Source organism: Schistocerca serialis, chromosome 3 (assembly GCF_023864345.2).
Source record: "Schistocerca serialis cubense isolate TAMUIC-IGC-003099 chromosome 3, iqSchSeri2.2, whole genome shotgun sequence".
NCBI lineage: Eukaryota > Metazoa > Arthropoda > Insecta > Orthoptera > Acrididae > Schistocerca > Schistocerca serialis.
Window position 1 is genome coordinate 103,952,049 of NC_064640.1, and position 25,183 is coordinate 103,977,231.

At 37.7% G+C, this 25,183-nt stretch overlaps 1 protein-coding gene across 7 annotated transcripts in view; it reads right to left on the reverse strand.

The window, feature by feature from the left end:
- LOC126469776 (organic cation transporter protein) overlaps positions 1-25,183 on the reverse strand; it is a 298,044-nt gene that overhangs the window by 21,806 nt on the left and 251,055 nt on the right. For all 7 annotated transcript variants that reach the window (XM_050097012.1, XM_050097006.1, XM_050097008.1 and 4 more), the window contains 5 exons: positions 18,774-18,984; positions 18,002-18,108; positions 12,692-12,846; positions 6,558-6,726; positions 2,362-2,497 (listed from right to left, as the gene is read on the reverse strand). In XM_050097012.1, coding sequence (XP_049952969.1) covers positions 2,362-2,497; positions 6,558-6,726; positions 12,692-12,846; positions 18,002-18,108; positions 18,774-18,984 — 778 coding nt within the window. The remainder of the gene's footprint in view (positions 1-2,361; positions 2,498-6,557; positions 6,727-12,691; positions 12,847-18,001; positions 18,109-18,773; positions 18,985-25,183) is intronic.

Genomic DNA, 25,183 nt, shown 5'->3' on the forward strand with positions numbered 1-25,183 from the left:
GTGTATATTTAGTGTAGTGAGTGCTCCTATATAAACCAGTAGTTGTAACTCTTCCATAGTTGTGTTTTCATTTATTTTGTTGTGTATGATTGTGTTGATAGTTTTTATTGTTGTTTCGACTTGTGGGTTATTTGGTGGTCTACGCAAGAATGGTCTAATGTCTGTATTTGTGTCTTTGTATTCTATATATGTTAGCTGAAATTTTTCTTGTATATCTAACATCTGTGTCACTTCGTGTTCTATTTGTGCTTGTTCTGGTGGCTGTCTTAAGATTTCGTTTTCCTCTGATTGTTTAATTGATGCGTGTTGGTCTTTGTTTGTTTGCTCTGGGATGTTTGAGTCCATTACTGTGTTTTCTTCTTCTTCTGATTGCACATTATTTTGTTCCAGTATTTGTTGTACTTGTTGTTTGATGTTTTCTAATTCTGACTGGGGTATCCTGTTATTTTTTATTATTACACGGATCTGATCAGCTAATCGTTGTTCTGTTAAAAATTTTAATTCTGGGTATCTGGTAATAAATGTTGTGTATACTTGTGATCTGTATCCCGTTGTGTTGGTTCCTAGGTTTGTTGCTTGGTAATAACAGAACATGAGGTGTCGATTAACTTCATCTGACCATCTCATCCTCTGTCTTTGTTTTCCTTCTAGGGTGGTTGCAGGAAGCATATCCTGCAAAACACCTCTATTTGGATTTAAATCATTTTCCAGTTGGCTAGCAGTGTCGTTACCATTGTGGGCAGGCATAGGGTTCAAGCGTCGTCCCCGACCACGACGGCGCTTGTCCGAGGCTTCTTTAGTTCTGTCCTGAACCAACTAATCACACTAAAAGGGGGGTTAGCCCTATTAGTGGTTTGTTCTTTTCGTCGCCTTTTACGACTGGCAGAACATACCGGAGGCCGATTCTTTTCCCGGGCCTCCACGGGGTTTATTATTATTATTATTATTATTATTATTATTATTATTATTATTATTATTATTATTATTATTTTATTGTCTTTAATCCATTACAGCAATAGACAAAGTCACACACATAATACAATACAGTACATGCTATAAAAGAACAGAATTGTTAATAACGTTCCAGTTTAATATCACAGGTCATGAAATCCTTTATATTGTAGAATGGGTTTACAACTAACCAGTCATAAAGTCTTTGTTTGTATTGTTGCTCTGGTAAATTTTGTATAGCTTGTGGAAGTTTGTTAAATAATTTGTGGCCCATAAGCTCATAACTGTTAACTGATTTTGACAGTCTGTGGTAGGGCGTATAGATACAGCTGTTTGTCCTAGTGTTGTAACAATGTATATTTGCCTTGCGTTTTACTTTAGGTAAGTTCTTTTCTGTGTAGATTAAAACATAATAAATATATAGGTTTATTACTGTCATGATTTTTGTTGAGTAAACAAAGGTTTACAATGAGCCTTGTATGCTGAGCCTGTAATTATCCTAATAGCTTTCTTTTGCAGCAATAGTATATCATGCACACAAGTGGAGTTTCCGCATAAAATATTACCATAGGATATGATGCTTTGGAAAAATGAGTAGTAAGATACTCTAACGTAATTTTTAGGTACACAGTGCATTAACCACCTTAAAAAATAGATTACCCTAGACAATTTACCACTAATATACTTAATATGTGGATTCCAAGAAAGTTTATCATCCAAATATACCCCCAAAAATTTAACACAATCAGGATCATCTGATGGAAACTTGTCTTTTAAACTAAATACCATCTGCTGGGTTTTGCTTTCATTAAGCAAGAACCCATTTGCTTTAAACCAGAGTGAAGCTTGCTCCATTGTCTCTGTAACAGATGTTTTAAGACTATTCAGATCATTACGGCTGTTCAGAAACGTTGTATCATCAGCATAGAGTACTGTTCCGGATTTAATAATGAAACTTCCATCAGTTACACATTGAAAACAGGCATGTGTCAGGATGCTAACTGCATTTTGCTCCAATATACCATTGGCACAAAATTACGAATGTTCCGGAATTTTTTGTACAGATCTCATATACTAGCTACAGTCTCAAGATTAGTACTGTTGTCTAAATAATGATACTGTGAGTGATCACTTGTTTTGTGTGACAAAGAACAACATACTTTTAAAAACATGCAATTTAAATTATTTTCTTTCACAAACATAAAAATTCAAATAAATATAAAATTGTTAGTGTGATATTATATCATCGCATAAATATTAATCCCTAATAATAAATTTATATGACTATTTCAAATATTTCTTTATCATAGTTACTAAAATAAATCAAAATGATTTTGACAAAACAATGTGAAGTAATAAAAGCATTTGGTCTATGAAATGCCAATTTATCTGCAAGATTACATACTATACCTTCTGCATATCAATTGTCTTCAAAAGATCATCTGACAAAACAACTTTATTCATCATTGCAGCCTTTTTAATAATATCTTCAGCAGCTTTTGTCCGATTGTTGACAAGAAGCCAACGCACTGATTCTGGGATTATCCTGTAAAGTTTGATTGATTGACTGATTTATTCATCCGTAGAACAATATACATTGCATGGATGTTGTCAAATGGTTGCACAATATTTTTTACAAAATAAACATGTCTCTTTACAGTATATACAGCTCCTATACTTAGTTCTACTTATCTAATCATGTCAAGTTAAATTTGTTACACAGTACAATGTTCATGAACATTAGTCTATAGTTATTTTAAATATTCATCTGCAGTGTAATAGCTATTATCTAGTAAATATTTTTTTAGCCTTTGACTAAAGGTGTGGGGATCATTTACATCTTTTATTTCTAGTGGTAATCTGTTGTACAATTTATTACCATGATATAATATACTATTTTGAGTTTTTGACTTGTTTCTTCTGTTTAGATATAAACAGTGTCTGTATTTGGTTCCATGGTTATGAGTTGTGCTGTTTGTGGTATACAGATTAATGTTTTTCCTTATGTACTTTATGTTTTGATAAATATATTCACATGGAACTGTCAGAGTTTCTAACTTTTTGAACAACTCTTTACAGTGCCCTGTTACTGCTATTTGTTACTATTCTAACAGCTCTTTTCTGTATCTTGAAAACAGTTTGTATATTTTCAGCACTTACCTCTCAAAAAATTATTCCAAAGCTGAGGGCTGAATGCATATACCCAAAGTAGGCTACTTTGAGGGATGAAATATTGCACACTGTTGCAAAGGATTCGCAGGACATAACATGCTGAAGATAGCCTCTTTGCTAAAATTCTCACATGCCCAGTCCATTTTAGCTGACAGTCTACATTCATCCCCAAGAATTTTCAGTCTGTTACACAATCAAGTACCTCATTGTTTACTTTCAGTGTAATGTCAATCAGTTCTTTATTTAGTTGGAAGTTTATACAATTTGTCTTTATGACATTTAGAGTTACTTTATTCTTTAGTGAACAGTTGTGGATGTCTGAGAGCTTCATTGGATTTTTTATTAACAGTGTTGAGCTTTTGTGTGTAATCACTACTGTGCTGTCATCAGCAAATAGTATTTTTTGCCCATGCCTGACACTCTGTGGGAAATCATTTATACATATAAGGAAGAGGATTGGGCCCAGTACAACTGGGAGACACCTATATTAATATATATTGGATCAGATAAGTGTTTTACTACCAGTCTTTTGCAAATATGTGAGATTTCAACTCTTTTTCACCCTGTTTTCCAGGTATGATTTAAACCATTGCTTTTCTGTGCACTTTATTCCTAATAGTTCTAATTCGTGTAATAAAATTCTGTGGTCAACTGTGTCAAAAGCCTTTAATTGACCTCTTTTTCTAGGTAGTTTGTTCGTGTATTTTCATTATGGTTTCTATTATTTTGGAAATACAAGATAACAAGGAAATTGGTCTGTGGTTTTCTACATTTTTTTTTTGCATCACCATTTTTTAGTACTGGTATTCTTTTGCTTGTTTCAGGTATCCAGGAAAACAGCCAGATCTGAAAGATTCATTAATTATTATTGTTAATGAGGTTTTTATGTTGCATATACATTTCTTTAGCACACTAACTGGGATCTCATCTAATCCTGTGGATTTTTTATTCTTTAGATGGTGTATCTTGCTCTGTTGTTAGAAAGAGCACTATTGAGTGTGGTGGCTGGTCCTCTTGGCATAGAACATATGTGTATGGAAATTTCTCTTGCAATTTCTTCGCAAGTATTCATTCACAAAGTTTGCTAGTTCCTTTGGGTTGCTGGTTTCAACATCTTTGCTTTTAATCTTTTTTTCCAGATTTTTTTGTCCATCATTTGCTGTCTCCTGTTTGATTATGTTCTAGATTGCTTTACTTTTGTTATCTGCTTTCAGTAATGTTTTGCCACTTGTTAAGTTTTTTTTTTTTTGCAGCTAGCAATACTTTTCTATAAGTTCTCCTGTAATTTTTGTAGAGCTCTAAAAAGGCTGGGTCAGTCTGGCTATTTTTGATGGATGCAAGATATCTTAGGGTTTCATAGGATTTTTTGATACTTCTGGTTGCCCATTTATTTTTGTTTGTTGCTCCAATTGAATGCAGTATTTTGGGGAATGCTTCCTCAAATTTTAGTTTAAATATTGTCATGAACTTATTAAACATTTTATTTACATTTGTTTCTGCATACACTTCCCCCCCACTCTTCATGTTGTAACTGAGATGAGAAATGACATAGGTTCGATTCTGAAAAGACCCTCTTGCATGCATTCAATTTAGCAGACTTTTCTACGCAAACATTTGCTTTTGATATCTGACAGAGATGATCTGATAGGCCCAGATTTTGAACAAGTAAGTGCTAGTGCTTTCTTTCTATGTCTGTTACTACATGGTCTATTATTGAGGAAGATTGTTTGGTCACTCTAGTTGAACAGTTAATGAGTGATGTTATGCCATAGCTGCAGAGAATGTTCAAGTAGGTACTACTATGATCACCTGATTTCATTGTGTTGATGTTTAAATCCCCTCATATGAGAATGTTCATTTTTGAACAAGTTACCTTTTCTAAGCGCTGATTGAGTTTTGAGAAAAAAATGTCCATATTACCGCTGGGGGATCTATACATACAAAATACTATTAATTTTTTTGACAAGCTGTTTTCCATTATTTCAACTGCTGATAGTTTAAAATGTTTTTTTTTTCACTTAATGCTATAAGATCTTTTCTAATTTTAAATGTTATGCCTTTTTTCACATAAATACATGAACCCCCCACCATTCATGGAAATTCTATTGTAGGAACAGGCCAGGTCATAAGATGTTAATGCAAAATATATAATTTCATTTTCCTTACACCAATGTTCAGTCATACACACAATGGTACTGTCTAGTTTTTGCAATTCTAATTCTAATTGTTGAACTTTATTCTTTATGGACTGTATATTTTGGTGAAATACAGTTAAAAATTTGGTTCTAAATATTGTGGTGGTTTCCTCCTCTTTGTGCCTTAAAAAATCTTTCAGGTGGGATGGAGGCACTATTTTTCACCTGCTTGTTACACTACACATTTCACCTGCAGCTGTTTTCTCTTCTTAAGTTGTGGGTGTTTCTGTGTCTTCTGCTGCTGCTGCTGTTGTTGTGAGTACAGGTGGGCATGCAGTTGTTTCCTCTTCTTCTGTTGTTGGTGTTTCTATTTCTACCTTGATTAGATTACATTAATTATTCATTCCATAGACCCATAAAAGAGGGAATCCTCATGGGTGTGGAACATGTCAGATACTGTTGCTGCTGCTGTTGCCGTTGTTCCTGTGGATGCAGTTGGGAATGGAGTGACAGCTTCCATGTCTTCTGGATTATCTGGTACATAAGGATTTTGCAGGCCTACAATTGTCTTAGCTATGGATGGTAATTTGCATACTTTTTCTTCTGATGGCAGTGCAGTAGTGTTACAGCTCGCATTTATATGATTAACACTTTCTAGAAACAATTTAATTCTTTGGCTCAGTAATGTTTTGCCATATTTATTCAGGTGCATGCCATGTGCTGTGAAATGCTTTCCTTACAGATCATTTATACTGAGGAAAGAAGCATTTGGACCGGACTGGCAGATCTGCCTGTAAGCCATGTTGGCCTTTTGGATCTCTTTGTTTACAATAGAGGATTCCATAAGGTCATGCCTATGTGGTAGGCCTACCACAATCACCTTTTGATTGTCTATTTTAGTTAATTTTTCTCTTAGAACAGTTGTTACAGTTTTGAGTTCATTCTTGTACACATCATTGGTACCACCTAGTATCACAAGACATTGATTTTGCAACACACAATTTTTGTTTTTGTAGTCCTTCAAGATTTCCTGTAGACCAGCACCAGGTTTCACAATGCTGGTGATATTTACATCTTGCTGGTAGCTACGCATTCCTGCAATCCCTCTATTGTGGCTACCAGCAAGAAGAACTGGGTTAATGTTATTTTTTGTCTTTTTAGTGTCATTGTTAAATGGTTTGTTTAAGAGAAAATACTTCTTGCAGAAACAAAAGCTGATTCTGTTCTACCAGATACATCAGAATGTGTTTATCTGCTGAAAATAATGAATTCTGTAGTAATATGTATATGTGGTCTTACCAGTAATAGACAGCAAATATAGCGGCAGGTGCAGAAATAACAAGCTGCGTTCGCACCCAGTCTCTGCACAGGTATGCCACAAGAGCCACAGCTGCTTCACCCAAAGCATAAAAATAGTTGAGTACAATGCCACTCATTTCTCTGAGATTCTTTCCCACCAGCTCCACACCTACATGATTTGAAAAATGAATTCACAGTTTATTTTCTCCACTAATATTTGTTAGAGGTATTGTGTACAGCAAACTATGTGAATTTGAATTTTTTTACACAGACATTATATGTAGAAAAAGCCAAAATAACTGCTGTATTTAAAGTATTTAGTATTTTATTGGTTTGTGATTGCCTATTTAGCTACAATTTTGTTAATCTTTGTTTCTGTTATTAAGTATAACTACCGACAATACTGGGGGATTATACAATAGTACTTAAATCAGCTGTTTTTGACATCCATAAAACATTGATAATGAATAGTTATTCATAAGGGTAGAAACCAAGGTTGATGAAAGTATGTATTATTTGCAGGCAGCTAGAAAATGGGGCTGTAGCCAAAACTAGGCCTATCACAAACCGATAAAGCACAGAATACTTTAAACATAGCAGCAGTTTGGGTTTATCTGCTTATAATGTGTGTGCCAGACATATATCGTGCTGCAGACCCTTAAGAATATAAAAAATTTGATAAATGTTCGTAGGAAAATGAAGAAAAATTTAAATTTCACTGCTTGCTCAATCAGTGAGTGGTAATATGGAAGGCAATACTACATGAAGATTGATGATATACTGACCTGTTAAAAATACAACTGGAACTAAAATAAACAACTGAGAAGTGAAAAATTTTGAAAGTGTAACAAGACAGCAGTTCAGACTGGAAAAGTCAATAGCATCACAGCAGGGTATAAGATTCATAATGGATACTGGCTAGATCAGAAATTAAATAATTTTCAGGACTAAGAGAATAGGAAAGAACAGCTGATTAAGAAGCAAAAGCAGTAACATCACAAAAAAAGGAGTATCCATCTGGCCACAAAAGCAACTTGTGAGGGACCCTAAATAGGGTTTATGATATACAATACCAATGGTTTCAATTCTGAATAAAAGTGATAATACCATTGCAGACCTAAATTCAGACAGAGAGTTTTCATTTCAACAAGTGTTGTGGTCATCATTGGTTCTACATATTAGGCATAGCTAGGATCCAAGTCTCACTTTTTATACAGTTATCTTCAGAAGACTACAAATAGCAATATGGGAATAACATCTCACCATATATAGGAAGTATTTAGCACAAGAAGAGCACAAAAATAGGGAACTGAACTACCTAACTCAGTTTCTGATGCTGCACTATTTTTCATTTTGCCTTTTTTCTACAAACAAATGTGCATAATGGAAATGTTCAAAGGAAAGACAACTCTGTATCATACCTACAAAGAAAAATCCAATATTGCAAAAAGCAGTGTAACTGGGTATCAGAACTCTGAAGCACCCACAAATCACACAAAGACAAGACAAAGTTGAAAAATGTGGAAACTTCTAAAATCAAAACCAAAAGTAAACATTTTGTTGAAATACGGAAAATAACAGAAATAAAATCTTAGGAAAAGAAAATACTTTACTTTATTCATGACAAAATGGGAACAAAATTTGCAGGAGATGCTATAACAGCAGTCTAAAGAAGAAATGTTTTTAAGTTGATTTATTGATACATTTCATCTACAGCTGCACAATGTGGAAGAGATATTTGGATTTTTATGTTAAGGCAAATCTCTAAAACATATCTTCATAAAGATATCTCAGCTTGGAATTGCATTAAGCTTAAATAAGGTCATAGAATATACCTTACCTTTTCTTTATTGACTAATAACAATTGTAAAATGCAGTAAATTTTATAGCATATATTTATTATTAATATTGTTATTTCCAGTTTTATTTTAATTCTGCACTTATATATCTATATTTTATTATTATTTTTTGTGTTCTTTCAATAAATTATGTATACATTAAGCTACAATACCACAATATGTGCTTATCAAGACAAAAGCACCTTTGTAGAGATCAATAGCAGCTCCAACAGTATTCTGTACTTAAGTCATGTCCTAAATTTAGGTGCAGCTTATTTACTCTTAAGATGCTTCCTTTTTTCTGCTGTTTGCATTATTCGCCATTTTATGTTTCCTTTGATTTTGGTACTTATGCAACCATCTAATCTAGCACCTTATGCAGTGTCTGTAACCACCTTTAACACCTTATCTTGAACTCTAAGTTCTGTAAGTATATTTTGTGTGATATTAATGCTTTACATAATTAAAAGCTGTCTTACAGTTGTTTATAATTGGGAAGATGTTGCTGTCAATTGTATCAGTAGCACTATAGTTACTAGAAGTTTGTGTACTCTTTACTATTTATCATGGTGCAATAACTCTGTGGTGCTTCAGAATGCACCTCAAATTATGCAGTTCTGTAAAATTTAGTCTGTTAACTGTGGAAGACATAGAGTCAATTTGAAAAAAAAATGTATTTCTAAATGTTCTTCTGATATGAACTTAGCAGAGAAGAAAACTCAGTAGATGTCGCTTTAGAACTACTTTAACCTAAATGTTTGTGCACACTCTGAAAGGTCTCATGGCTTTGTAGAAGAATAAAATGTTAAGGATCTAATGGGACAATGTGGATGTTCTATACTGGAAACTTTTTCACAGGAACGTTCCTGATATCTAACGCTAACATGTGTAAATCTTAAAACTACCGTACAAGTAAAACAAAGAAGAGACCATATTAAAAGTTGCTGCAACATGGTGGTGCATTATGGTGCTTAACTGTTACTACAAAAGTTAAATATCACAGTCTACCAGATTTAATATTCCCACACCCACCACTATTGGCACCATACAGCTGGCTCCATGAACTCTCTTTGGTTAAAAGATGGGGAAATTTCCTCAAACTTATATCGATATCTTCTTTCACTTCACATGAGCAAGTTTTCCAGTTGTAGAATTATTAAGTACCCAAATTTTGGCAGATCCTACAGATGTTTAATTCATTTGATTCATATGTGGCATGTTTTTTAAGTAAGTGCCATTTTGAAATAAATACACACATCAAAAAAAGTTTTGCACCATCCCAGTCCCTGAAGATAGGTGTTGACTGTGGATATTGTATCACAGACACAGTCCCTTTGACTGTTCAGAGATGTCACTAAACCTGCCCAAAGATGTAAACAACCATGCATGAGCAGCACCTATTGGATGGAGGGGGTCTGACAGCCGATCAGCTCTAGTCATAACACCAGGAAAAAGGTACATGGCTCATGTTGTCTGTAGTTCAACCATGCCTAGACAGTCAATACCACAGTTTGATCACATCTGCATTGTTACTTTGTGCCAGGAAGGGCTCTTAACAAGGGAAGTGTCCAGGCGTCTCAGAGTGAACCAAAGCGATGTCAATGACGTGCCTTGCTCAGGCCGCCCAAGGGCTACTACTGCACTGGATGACTGCTACCTACAGATTATGGCTCAGAAGAACACTGACAGCAATGCCATCATGTTGAATAATGCTTTTCGTGCAGCCACAGGACGTCATGTTATGACTCAAACTGTGCGCAATACGCACCTTCACTTCCATGGCGAGGTCCATCTTTGCAACCACGCAGCATGGTACAGATGGGCCAAACAACATGCCGAATGGACCATTCAGGATTGGCATCATGTTCTCTTCACCAGTGAGTGTCACATATACTTTCAACCAGACAATCGTAAGAGACGTGTTTGGAGGCAACCCAGTCAGACTGAACACCTTAGACAAACTGTCCAGAGAGTGCAGCAAGGTGGAGGTTCCCTGCTGTTTTGGGATGGCATTATGTGGAGCTGATGTATGCCACTGGTGATCATGGAAAGCACCGTAATGGCTGTATGATACACGAATGCCATCCTCCGACCGATAGTGCAACCACATTGGCAGCATATTGGTGAGGCATTCATCTTCGTGGATGACAATTCACACCCCCTTCGTGCACATCTTGTGAATGACTTCCTTCATGATAATGACATCACTCGACTAGAGTGTCCAGCATGTTCTCCAGACATGAACCCTATTGAACATGCCTGGGAGAGATTGACAAGGACTGTTTATGGATGACATGACCCACCAACCACTCCGAGGGATCTGCACTGAATCGCCATTGAAGAGTGGGACAATCTGGACAAACAATGCCTTGATGAACTTTTGAATAGTATGCACGATGAATACAGGCATGCATCAATGCAAGACGATGTGCTACTGGGTATTAGAGGTATTGGTGGGTACAACAATTTGGACCACCACCTCTGTAAGTCTCGCTGTATGGTGGTACAACATGCAATGTGTGGTTTTCATGAGCAATAAAAAAGGCAGAAATGATGTTTATGTTGATCTCTATTCAAATTTTCTGTACAGGTTCCAGAACTCTCAGAACTGAGGTGATGCAAAACTTTTTTGATGTGTGTATAAAAGAAGGAGAATTTTATCAATTCTATTTTTAAATGAAAGCCTATTCTTTAATCTACTTTTCTACATAATTTTCACCAATACTGAGGCACTTATCATACTGTATAACCAGCTTTTGAATATCATCTTCACAATATCTGCTGCATGATTAGACAACCACTGCAACACAATTGTGCATCAAGCACACTTCTTGACACTAAATGAAACTCATCACATAAACTGAAATCATGAAGTGTCTGTTTATCCTCACTTTTTTATCAACTTTCTGCACCAAATTATCAGTAATGATGGAAGGTTGCCGACTTTGTTCCTCATCATACACATTCATATGGCCATCTTTAAAAACTCCCACCAATTTCTGTACCATTCCATCACTCATAATGGTTTCTTGATACATTTCACTGACATGATGAATTTCAGCTGCTTTCATGTCTTTAGCACTAAGAAAACAAATCACAGCACTTATTTCACATTTGGATGGATTCTCAATCAAAGGGAGTATTCCAAAGCTGGTATATGATACAATAAGTGCCTTAATATTGTTGGGAATTATGTAGAAAAGTACATTAAAGTACATGCTTTCATGTAAAAATAAAATTTCCAAAAAGTCTGCTTGCTATATTTTTATTTCAAAACAAAACTTATTTAAAAAAACACACCTCATAGACCTCATCTGGAGGACAATCTTCAGGGATGTGGGACAAGTCAAAAATAAATTCAAGAGAGCATATTATTGATCAGTTTATGCTATATTTGCATCTTATCATACTCAATGATGTGAAAACTATGTTTATAAACGTCTAATTGCAAAAGAAAGGAATGTTAGTGGAATTTCTAATGGCATTATTAAAAGATCTGCAAAAAATTTCACTTATCTGTTATCTTGCATGGAAACAATGTCATTATTCCTAGTAATTATCCCCATATGACATATTTAGGGGTCTTATAATCACATAATATTTATACATTGATGGTACTCATATAGTGACAGTCTCCTCAAATAAATGAGATTTTGAAAATTCAAAAAATATCATCCATATAATATCTGTCTCATTCTATGCAACATCAACTGATGGTTTTGAATCTGTATGTTTACGTCTCTGTTCTCTCTCTCTCTCTCTCTCTCTCTCTCTCTCTCTCGGGAACATTGCAAAATGTGTTACTGGGGAAGAAATTCATTAGAACGAAGGCAAATTTTGACATCTCAGGACATGTGCTGGGAAGAACTAGAATTTAACATGAAGCCAATGCCATCAGAATGTTTCATACATTACCTCTCTCTGTTCAGTCTTTGACACTGGAAATTGTTATACCATTCTCGTATTGCAGTAATTTCATTTAATTAAACTACCACCTGCTGCACTCAACATTTAGCACCAAAAATAAATTTCATCTGATTGTTTCAGCTTTCACCTATTATATGCTGGAAAATATTTTTGAAACAGTATCTGCAATCTATTAGACATGCTGTAATGTGACATGGTGTTTGCTAACTCTTTGTGAACATCCTATGTTACATGACAAACAGCATCATCAAAGTACATTTCTGGACTAGTCTACTCATTTGTATTTGCATAAAGACAGTATGGAAATGACAGCCTTCATATTGGTTTAGTCTTTATATTGACCTATGAAACTGGCGAAGTGAATCCTACCTATAATAAATGCGGGAGGGTAAACCCCAGCACAGCCCAGAGCATTGATGAAGATGAACACCTGGAATGCGATGTAGGTAGTTGAAAGAGCTTGAGCCACTCCAGATACAGCCATCAACAGTATGCAGAGGATAAGGATTATCTTTCTACCAAATCTGTTAAACAATCATTACATCAGAGTGAATATGAAAATGATATAATAATACGAGAGGAATTCAAAACATAACAATGGAAAATCCAGGATGGACTGTAACAATATTATGAAAAGGGAAGTTGCTACTCACCATATAGCAAAGTTGCTGAGTCGCAGACAGGGACAACAAAAAGACTGTCACAATATACGCATATGACACACACACACACACACACACACACACACACACACACACACACACACGACTGCAGCCTCTGTCAGATGAAGCCTAGCTGTGGTGTTCAACATCTCTGCTATATGGCGAGTAGCAGCTTTCCTTTTCATAATATTGTTGAATACAAAATATAATCATACAACTATCTGTAAACTGTTTTAAATAAAGCACTATACCGTCTGCTATATTTTTTTAGTTTAAACCAAACTAATAGAGATATTCAGTAATATTTTGTATATGCAAGTTAATTGTCTGCTGAGAGATCAATGATGAGCTTAATAATTACAACAGGAAATCAAGTAACCACATGTAGCATTTAATTGTCTCTCAAAAAATTGACACAAAATGACCGTACTAACTGTACTAATAAAAGCAGTCTGTCATTTCATTATACCATACTGGCCTGCATATATGCTACATACCAGGTGTACCGGTATGAAATGAGCGTTTTTGTGTGAAAATGAAACACTAATTTTGAATTGAAACTAAAAACATTTTATTCAAAGCACTAACCATTGCTTTCTATACATTTTGACCACCTTTCTGGAAATTTGTGGACTCCACGCCAATAGAAATGTTCGTCTTTTGAAGCAAACCAACCAGACACCCAATTTTCAACTTCTTCATAGGAATCGAAGTGTTCCTCAGCCAATGCGTGTCCCATTGATGAAAACAAATGGTAGTCAGAAAGGGCCAAGTCTGGTGAATATGGCGGGTGGGGTAGCAGCTCCCAGCCAAGTGTTTTGATTGTATCCTGAACCAGTTTTGCTTTGTGTGCAGATGCATTGTCATGTAAAAAAATTACTTTGCCATTCCTTCTGGCCCATTCTGGTCTTTTTTCGATCAATGCATAGTTCAAATTGATCATTTGTTGTCTGTAACGATTAGTATTCACAGTTTTACCGGGTTTTACAAGCTTATGATACACCACACCTTTCTGATCCCACCGAACACAGAGCATTGTCTTCTTGCTGAATCGATCTGGTTTTGCAGTCGATGTTGATGGTTGTCCAGGATTAACCCATGTATTTCCCATTTAGGATTCTTAAAATAAATCCATTTTTCATCGCCAGTAACAATTCAATGCAAAATTGATTTTCTTTCTTGTCTTTGAAGCAAAATTTGACAAATGGTTTTTTGGTTTTCCATCTGTCTTTCATTCAATTCATGTGGCACCCATTTTCCACACTTTTGGATCTTTCCCATAGCTTTCAAACGGTCAGAAATTGTTTGTTGTGCAACATTTAGCATTGCTGCCATTTGCTTCTGACTCAAAGTATCATCTTCATCCAATATTGCTCGCAATTTGGCGTCTTCGAACTTTTTTGGTGGTCTTCCACATTCTTCATTTCTTACATGAAAATCATTATTTCTGAACCATTGTAACCACCTTCTGCATGTTGCTTCTGATAGAGCATGATCACTATATGCCTCAACAAGCATTCAATGTGACTCTGCAGCACTTTTTTTCAAATGAAAACAAAAAATTAATGCTTTCCGCAAATCATCACTTTCTGGTACAAAATTCGACATCGTTAACATGTTGAAACATATGACGTTATTTGTTCCATGACTTGATGTATACTAAATATCTTTGACAGATGTCATACCAACCAAACAAAAAAAATTAAGACTCGTTCACAACAAATGTTCCCAGTGAACACATATGTATCTTAACGCTCATTTCATACCGGTACACCTGGTATTTTATGATAAATTAGGCAATGAAAAATCTGAACATGGCTTATTTGCACAATCCTAAAAATACTGGTGTATCTCCATATGATAGAAACTTCAACTTTAGTGCTTGTTCCTTAGTTCAAAATTTGGCAAATGCATAGCTAAATTTTGAGAATCAGTCATTGTAGATGAGAAAACAATGTAACTGTCTTTGATTGTTAACATTTAATTTAGTTAATGACTACTATCATGCTCATTGTTTCATTATTTTGGGTGTGTGTGTTGTCCTTAGCGTAAGTTAGTTTAAGTCAGATTAAGTAGTGCGTAAGCCTACGGACCGATGACCCCAGCAGTTTGGTCCCATAGTCCTTACCACAAATTACATGACAGAACAGGCAAAGTTTTTTCTCTAACTAAAATTTAAAATGTAGTCTTCACCAGAGAATGGTAACATTGAAAGAAAATCAACAAACATCAGAATTGGGCACAGTTTTGCAAATTTCAAACATGCAATTACTCATTATGCAAAGAGTACAATAAGTAATGAAGCTTGCAAAAAGTATAGTTTGGATGAATCTAATGTGCAGCATTGGATCACATTGAAGAATAATCTGCAAACTGCCATTTCATCAAGGAAATCCTACAGAAGGACCAAAGCTGGGAAATGTAATGAAGTTTAAGATTGAGTTATATTTTTTTAAAAGATGAGAGAAAAGATGGAATTCCGATATCTCAACAAATAATACAGTTAAATGCCTTGGAAATTGCAAAGACAGAATTCTGTGGCTGTATCAGTTGATGCTGCACATTTATGAATACAAGAGGCATCTCTCTTTGATAAAGTTTTCATTAGCACAAAGATTGTCAGAAGATTTTGCCAAGAAACTCATCAAATTTCAGAGGCATGTGATCCAAATATGGTAGCAACTCTCTGACACTCTACACCTGATGGGTGATGCAGATGAGATGCTTTTTGCAGAGGGAGGAAAGTTGTCCCTCCCCACCCTGTCCCGTCTCCCCTACGTTATTCTGAAGTGTACAACTTTGCTCAAGGCAAATTTCCCTGAGAAGTTAATGATTCATTGTCAAGAAAAATGCTGGATAATAACAGAATTAGTGATGGAGTGGCTAGCTACTGTTTGGAGTTGTATACTTGGTGCACTGCTCAGTAAAAGAGCTGTGCTGATGATGGCTTCCTTTAAAGTTCACATCACACTTGAAGTAAAGAAGAGAGTTGCTGCATTGAAGACAGATCTAACCATTATACCTGTCAGTATGGCTTCAAAGCTGTAGGTGGTTGATGTCAATGTAAACTAGCCATTTAAAGTACATCTGTGAAAATGGTGTTCAAAGTGGCATTTAGAAGAGGATCATGTATTCACTTCACCTGGCAAGATTAAAAAGCCATCAGTCAGCCTTATGCATGCCTGGAGTCTCTCTTCATGGTGTACAATATCACCAGATTCTATCATCAAAGTATTCAAGATGTGCTTCATTTCCAATGCCCTGAATGGTAGCAAGGACAGTATGCTTTGGAAAGAGAGAGAGATAAAAATCCTTACAGTTATGAAATAAGTATCAGTAGTAATTTTAACAGTGAAATCAGTGAAGACTGTGATTGTAAGGCTGGTATATCTGTGTAATTTAGCAACATTCAAACACAAGAAAATGCAAGTATGGGTACTATTTTTTGAACAATTTTTATGTGGGCAATGTGACAACTTTTTTCCACACACAAATTAAGGGTGCAGATTATATTTGGGCCAATATGGTATATGAAGGAAAGCACCTCTGGAAGTTTGAACTAATACAGGCAGCATTTAAATTCATTCTGAAGAAAAGCAGTTCTAGAAATTTGATCATAGTAAATGCAGTACCACAGGTTTGGAGAAGTAAATATATCTTATGAATGCTGCAATGATAAGAAACCAGTACACAGATTTTCTAACACCTCGAAACAAGTAAAGGCAAGAAAAAAACTGTCATTCATACACAAGTTGCTAACATACAAAATGAATTTCCTGTATGAGTCTGATCATTGTGAGTATTTTTTGAATAAAACAGTCTAGATCTCTTATTAAAATTTCTTCCTTTAGCAATAAACAAATTTTAATAAGTGATCTAGATAGTTTTATTCATAATAAAGTTGATACGGTATTAAAATCTTAACATCAGTTATCCAAAGGCAGGACCCAATGAAAATTTACATTGATTTAAGTGTGATATGTTATTAAATTACTATTACTTCATGCCAGATTGCTGCAGATTTATAAAAATATACGAAGTTAGTAAGATAAAATGGATTTTGTATCCAAAACCAACATAGAATCTGCTCATAAACAAGTAACATAAAATCACTCTTCAGCAGCTTGAGTCTAGACTTGTAGCAGGTATTGGACAGCAATGAACCAACACTGATATATGTGTGTGGGGTACTTTGTATTTTTCCCCAGTAACAACTGCCTGATTAGTTTTTCACATTTTTTTTTATTTAGTCTGAGTTTGTGTTTCTCAACACAATTTCTCAAGCAGTCCAATGTTTCCAGGTTGCTCATTTAAGTTAATATCTGGGAAGATGGGAATTCAGAAGGAACCCTCAGGTCTGCAAGTTTTCTTGTTCTGGCTCACTACATATCTTGGATTGCTGTTGTTGCTTATTTATCCTAGCCAGCTAATTTCTTGACAGTATGTGAGCCCTATTGAGTTCAATCTGTCTTCTATTACTTGGACTTTGCAGAACCAACAGAAAGGACACGGCAGATGAGTCAATAAATATCTCCATAAGCACGTTAGTTTCTTACAGATTTCTTCACGAATTTTCATGCACTGGAAACAATGGGGCTAAGTAGGAAGAAAACACTTGAAGACCAAACCCAATCTCATGATACAGATAATCTACCTTACAATAAAACCAGGAACACAGAATTAAAATGGAAGTGGAGCTGAAATAGTGAGTATCCTCAGCTTGAATGCAGGATTCAATACTGTCATTCACATCTGAAGTATTCTAGGGGCACTATCTTCATAAAAATTATTGCATTGTAATTAGTTGGGCACACAAATAAAATATTTATCATTTTTCTTAGACCAACCAGTCCAATAGCATGGCAAATATTGTAATTCTCAGGCACTTGGAACACAATAAATAGAAGATTTTACAAAATATAAATAGTAAGCTATTATAACTGTTCAAAACTATTTACTTATTGAGTCATAGTACAGGGTAAAATACAAAAGTAATTATGGAATGGTCCATCCTTACTTATCAGCAAGAAGTCCAAATATGCTGGATCCTATAAGGATGCCAGCAAAATGCACAGTTCCCACCAGAGATAACTTCCATAGGTTCTCTGGGCATGTTAGATCCCACTGAAAAAGTAATATAAAACAAACATTAATTAAAAGTGAAACCTTTCTGACATTCAATATAGCTGACACATTCATCTTGGCAGAAACAGCAACTGTCTTGATGTTTAAGATGATTCTCATTTATTGTTCCATCTGAGTGCAGCAGATATGGAACAATAAATGAGAATTATCTTTTCGATTTTTACCTGCTCTTAAGAAAAGTCAGAAGTTTTATATACTTAATTTCAGATATTTTTGATAGAAAATGGACACCAAAGAAAGTACAACAAGTATCTTCATTAAAATCTGTGTCACTGCACAGTACCGTTAGAGCAGTGGGTAGAGTTTTGCACTAGAATACATGAATTCTGTTCTGAGTCTAATTATAATTTTCAATTTCCTAGTTTTAGACTGTGCGATATGTTTTCTGGCTGCTTACCTGATATACAGCAATTACAGCAGGTCTTATACAAAACACATGCATATGAACCAAATATCTACATTTATGTAAATCCAAAACTGAATTCAGAAGTTGCTTACACAACTACACAGCCTGCTACTTTACTTTTTTCATTCATTCCTCATCCATTAAATATACATCTATATGATGAGACCTACTAAAAGGTATTAAGGACACATTCAGAAGAACAAATTATTACAGTATAATAAAGGCTGATTCTACTCACCTCATTCACAATAGTCCATTCATCATCTTTAAAGACAAAGTGATCACAAGAAATTTCTTTCTTGCTAAAATTACTAGGACATGTACCGTCTGAAGTATTATTGTCATATGGTGCGTAGCGTATACATTCCTTCCCAGGTGGCACAGCTGTAGATACCCATGAAGCATCATACACAGGATTTGTTATATTATCACATTCTGGTATCCAGCATCTGTTAAAATAATGTAGTTGTACTTAGGTACTGATCCTTTATAGGTAGAAACAACCAACATAAGCTATTAATTACTGCAGTGTCTGCATTTTTTTCAGACTAGGTTTAACCAATGATCCTTCTGGTAATTACATGGGTTCCAGAACACTTTTAAAAACATGACTCATTAACTATGTTTTGCAGTGTGACACTTTTATTCTAATTTTAAAGAAACTGTAGAGATATGGGTGAGGGTTTGCACTCTTTTCATAAAACTTATTTTCATCAAACTTATATTAGCGAGAAGTAACATAGTTTCTGCTTCTGCCTTCATTTTATCAATTACTGTCATATTTTATAAAATGTTACCATTAAACTTTCTCTGCCTAGCTTCTGACAGTCAAAAAAATATTTAGCCTCTAGTGCAGTTACCATACCCAAACTGGAATAATAATTTGGTACTTACACAGAAACTGTACTAGGCCACCAGGTTCTGTTACCTTTCATGGGTTTTGGTAAAGTACTGAACTAATAAATCTGTATTTAATGTGGAAAAAATATGGGCTTAGACAAGTAAAGATGGATATTATACTTTAAATTCTTTTGTCAAAATAACATAGATGCTGGGACGGCACTTCAAAATGATGGATGAAAGGACTACTTAAGGGTCCTCTACATACGCTAACTTTATAAAACATGATAAACAGGTTTTAAGGAACTGGGGGACTTGGTTCCACTCCAAGAGGGAACTGGAAAATGGTTGTATCTCAAGTGGTTTGTAAAATCACTTATGTTATTGTGCAACCACCCCCTGCAAAAGTTGTGTCTCTAAAGCTGAACAATCTTTGTTCCATAGTTCAGAAGCTACTTCCATGCATGTTTGTATTGCATTTGTAAAACATTCAGACCATTCAGTAGCTTTCAAATACAAATGTACAATTGGTTGGTTGGTTGACTTGAGGGAGGGCACCAAACAGTGAGGTCATCAGTCCCATGATCTAGGATGGCAGAAATCAAGGGAGCAACAACACAAACAGAATGGTCCAGTCGAGGAGAAGGTATAATGTGCAAATAAAGAGGGAAAAGGGATGTCAGGACAGCAGGGGGCAGGTGGGACTGGGGGGAGAGCAGGGGTGCCCCAGAAACGCTATGCATGATGCGGCACCAGCATTGCCACCAACCTGTGCCAACACTCACACCATACCATTATCATGATAAAAAGGGGAAAATACCAGGGAAAGAATACACAAGAAATGGGAAAAAAATGCACAACAGATCAGACAAAATGCAGAGAAAAGCGGAGAGAACCTGGTTGGTGTGGAGGCAAGGTGAAGGCCTCCATAACCAGTGCCTATGCTAACTGCAAGACTTATATGTCAGAGGAAAATTCAAAGATTTATACCTGAGAGTACAAATCACTTTCACGAAGAAAACCAAGGACAGACATTATTACGGCATAATGAAAAGCGCCGGCATGAAGATGAACAATGCAAGAGAAGAGAAGGCCATGAGACAACATCAGCCAATAGCCTGCTGACAAGCAGCACACCACAACAGGAGTAGCCTCTACCTGAAGAGAATATAAGTGCTGCTCCTGCCAGCCACGAGCAGACAGTATTAGCACAGTACCAGACCGGGACTCTCAGACCAGCGCAGTATTAGCACAGTACTAGCAGAGCACTATGATAGCAGTGACATGTGATCCATAGCAACTGCTTACATGGACCTTGTATACAGCAAAGGACTTTCATTGTTTGCATGTCCCCCATTGCTTGTGACACCATTGTAAATTCAAAGTTAAGTATTGTCAATCTTCTCTATGGTAATAAAAACTATTAATGTGATTTGCTTGAATTGTTGTATAGCATTCCAAGAATACAGCATCCTTTAGGCACCTTACACTAGACAAGTTGACATGACCCCACAGACATAACCATGCAAGGGTCATCCTCTAACACCAAAGACGAGGAATGTTGGAGGGCATATTTAGTGTGAAGGGCCAAAATGGCGGGGTCAGTCCATGAAAATATGGATCACCCTGAGTGGAGCCCCACAAATACACATGGGGAGGGGGAGGGGGGTGGGGGTGGATGGCTCACTGCAAAGTAAAAAACCACTGGTCAGGCTAGTATGGCCAATACCAAGACGGCAGAGGATGGTAGATTCCTGCCAGGAGAGGCAAAGGGAGGAAAACCACATGGCAGGAGTCTCCTTGATGGAATGAAGACAGGGGGTAGCCTCCCAAGAGTCAGCCAATGATTGAGAAAAAAGGGCTCTGATGTAAAGCCACAAACGTGCCCCTGGAGAGGTCATGGGGAACAGGGGGCTAGGGCATCAACCAAACAAGCAGCATCACAAAGATCAACAAGAAGGTTGTGGATGGCAGAAAAAAAGTAGTAATGGGAAAAACACTGAGTGATAGCCTGAAGGCCACTCATTCAGTCAATACGTATGAAAACTTGGGTGAGGGAGGGCCAATTAATAAAACAGAGGGCATGATAGATGGCCTCAATTCCGCAGTAAACACCCACTGTCAGTTCTGCAGTAAACACCCCACATGTGGCAGGCAAGAGATGGTGTTCCATGACAGCAGAACACATGAAGACATATCCCACATCATTAGTGGGTTTACAGCCATCAGTATACGAAACAATGGCATCCTGAAACTCCTGTAAGAGTGTTCCGAACAAACAACAGAGCACCATTGGGGTGATAGAGGCTTTTGGTCCCTGGAGGGGATACATCCAAATCCAAGGCTGTTGAACTAACCAAGGGGGGATGGTTGGGAAAGAATGTGAGAAAGAGGACAAGGATGGGAGATAGAAGTCACTGTGGACAGAAGTGAGGTGGAGCCCAACCGATAAACCCACCTGAGGGTGGGCAGCAGGCAGACAATGGCCTGCCCGATAGTCCACAAAGCATAGAATAGGAGGGGTGAGCAGAGGAAAAGTAGATAGTGATGATGACCGCTGAATTGAAACGGGAGGGATCCCAGCATCAACCAAGAGACTATTGACAGGCCTAGTCCGAAAGGCACCAGTGACTAAACGGATATCACGATGGTGAACTGGGTCCAAGAGGAAAACTGTGGAAGGGGCAGCTGATCCATAAATTGGACAACCATAGTCCAGTAAAGGCAGAGAAGGTTCGAATGATCTGTGCCCCAAGAGGTGTGGGCAGGGAAGCCAAGAACATTGAGTTCACGAAAATAGCCAACCTTCAGATGACAGATATGAGGCAACTAAGTAAGCTTGTTGTCAAAAATAAGACCCAAGAAATGGAACTGGGGACCATGATCAGGTGTTGGGCAATGAGGTAGAGCTCTGGATCAGGATGGACTATAGTACAGTGACAATAATGCATCGCCCTCTTCTTATGGGGAGAGAAGTGAAACCCATGTGCGAGTGTCCACATGGAAGCACACTGGATGGCACCCTGGAGCTGTTGTTCCACAGAGGCCACTGAGTGGGAACTAGCCCAAGTACAGAAATCATCCACATACAGAGCAGGGGTGACCAATGGTCTGGCAGTGACCATAAGTCCATTAATAACAATGAGAAAAAGAAGGATACTTATTACAGGGCCCTGTGGAACATCATTCTCCTGGGTCCATGGAGAGTTGAGAACAGTGACAGCCTGGACTCTGAATGACTGATGTGACAGGAACACATAAAAATCGGGAAGGGGCCCTGAAGCCCCCAATTGTGAAACATAAGGAGGATATGATGGCACCAAGCCGTCTTGTAAGCCTTATGAAGATAAAAGAAAACTTTAACAAGATGGCAGCACTGAGGAAAGGCCTGCCAAACTATGGTTTCCAATTGAAGCAGGTGACCAATCAGAGGGTGTCCCTCTGCAAAACCACACTGGTAAGGAGATAGAAGAACCCAAGATTTAAGGATGCAACAGAGCCAATGAGTCACTGTTCATTGTAATAGCTTGCAGGGGACATTTGTCAGGCTGATGGGGCAGTAACTATCAAAGGATGATGGGTCCTTGGCAGGCTTAAGGACACGAACCACAATACTCTCCCTCCACTGAGAGAGAAAATGCCTTGGAGCCAAATACAGTTAAACAGCTGGAGGAGATATTGTCATTGTGGAGGATTGAAATTTTGAAGCAGTTGGCTATGGATGGAGTCAGGGCCAGGAACTGAATCATGAGAAGAAGAGAGGGCCAGAAGAAGCTTCCATTCAGTAACAGGATCATTTTAGGATTCCACCTGACAAGGGGTAAAACATAAGCAGAAAGCTTCAGCCTGCTGTTTCTGGAGAAGGAAGGCAGCTGGATAGGAGGCTAACACCAGTTCTTGCACAAAATGGGTCACAAGGTGTTCCGTGAGAACTGATGGGTCTGCACAAAGGCCACTTGGAAAAACAAGGCCTGGAATCAATAGCCACTGCTGACAATCTTGGAGGGCAAGGAGTGTAGCCCACAACCATTACAAAGGGACAGAAGAACCTAGAGAGGGGACAAAGCATTCCCAACACACCTATTTGCTCTGTCCTCAAAGGGCCGACCTGATACCAACAGAAAGCACGGAACTCACAAAGGGATGGTGTGTGAGCATCAGTAAAATAAGATTACTTGAGAATGACACAAGCAGCTGAGTAAAAAGCAATAAGGGATTGCAACTCTGGGAGGTGACGGTAGTATCCATTACAGTTCTATTGAATAATCACAAAGCAGGTATCCAAATGGTAGGTGAACAGGCTGTAGGCAATCACACTGCTGGGTCACCAAATCATGCTGCTGGGTCACCGTACATTGCCAATGACAAAAGGGTGACATCCATAAATAAGACGTCAGACTCAGGTTGCGAGGGGGAGATGGTACCTCTGGGAGCACTGAGGGAGTCGTTACTTTCTTTTCTCTCTCATAGGTTGAGGAGGGCACAGAACGGAGGGAGAGCAGGTTTCTGCATGATCCAGAGCTGAAACAGAGTGGGCAAAGTTGGAGTGCACAGACTGTGTGTCCTGTGGTCAAGTTGTGTTTGTGTTAGCAAGTCTCCGGATCACCAGTGGGCACTGGAGAATGGGGGCACTTCGGCCGGGGAGTTGATGTGGCACACGGAGGGGGGAGCATGAGAACCACAGAGGAGGGGGATAAGAGAGGGAAATAGGGCTGCGATAAGGAAGAGAGAGGAGAGGAAGGATGTAACAGAGGCAAAAGAATAAGCCATCAACACAGGGTGGAGTTGGTTATATTTCTGATGAGTTTCGGTATAAGATACACAATCCAGGGACTTATACTCTTGTATCTTCTTTACTTTCTTGTGAGCCGTGCCATCTGGTGAGCATGGAGAGTGATGGTTATGACAGTTTACACACACAGGGGCATAACACTGAGGCTGCCCTCATGAAGCAAGTATCCACAGTCACAACATAGAGGGCCCACCATACATCGGAAAGACATGTGCCCAAAACGCAATCACCAGCAACCCCTCATGGTTGGTGGGAAATGTGGCTTCACATCAAACTGATAACACTAAACCTTGACCTTCTCCCTCAAAAGCCAGAATAAAGGCACTGGTATCGGTGCAGTTATCTGTATGACCTTTCTAAACACGTTGAACAAAATGAATGCCCCATCATTTCAGGTTATCCGTGGTTTCTCTTCAGTTTGAAGGATGAGGCCCTGGTGAAAAATGACTTCCTGGAGCATATTCAGAGACTGTTGAGTTGTAATAGACACTGGGGCATTGTCAATATGATCGCAAGCATGAAGAGCTGCGGACTGGGTGGCAGAAGAAGCTGACTGCAGGGAACCTGACTGCATCTTACTGAGAGACTCCACTTTGCCAAGCTTGTCTTCAATATTTTCAAAAAAAAAAAAAAAGTAGTGGCTTTGTGGTGATGAACATGTCCTCATCTGTCCTAGTACAGACCAGGCAGCAGGGAAAATGTTTCACTGCAAGCTGGTGAGCATGGTCCTCCTCCCAGGGTGCAGCCAGGAAAGGGAAGGCTGCAGGGTCATAAGAAGCAGCATTCAATGATCTGTTACCAGTTGAAGAGACAGCCATAGGAGAACAGCCAGATTTTTGGAGCTTCATACGCTTCATGTGCAAACATCTGCCTTGATACCACCCCCTCTGATCCCAGAAACAGCAAGGCTTTCTGGCACGGTGGCCATTGCTGGGAGTTCCAATGCTCCAGAATGACAAGCAACCACTCCTAGGCATACATGGGGAGGCAATAGCTCAGATATCAGGTGTGATCCC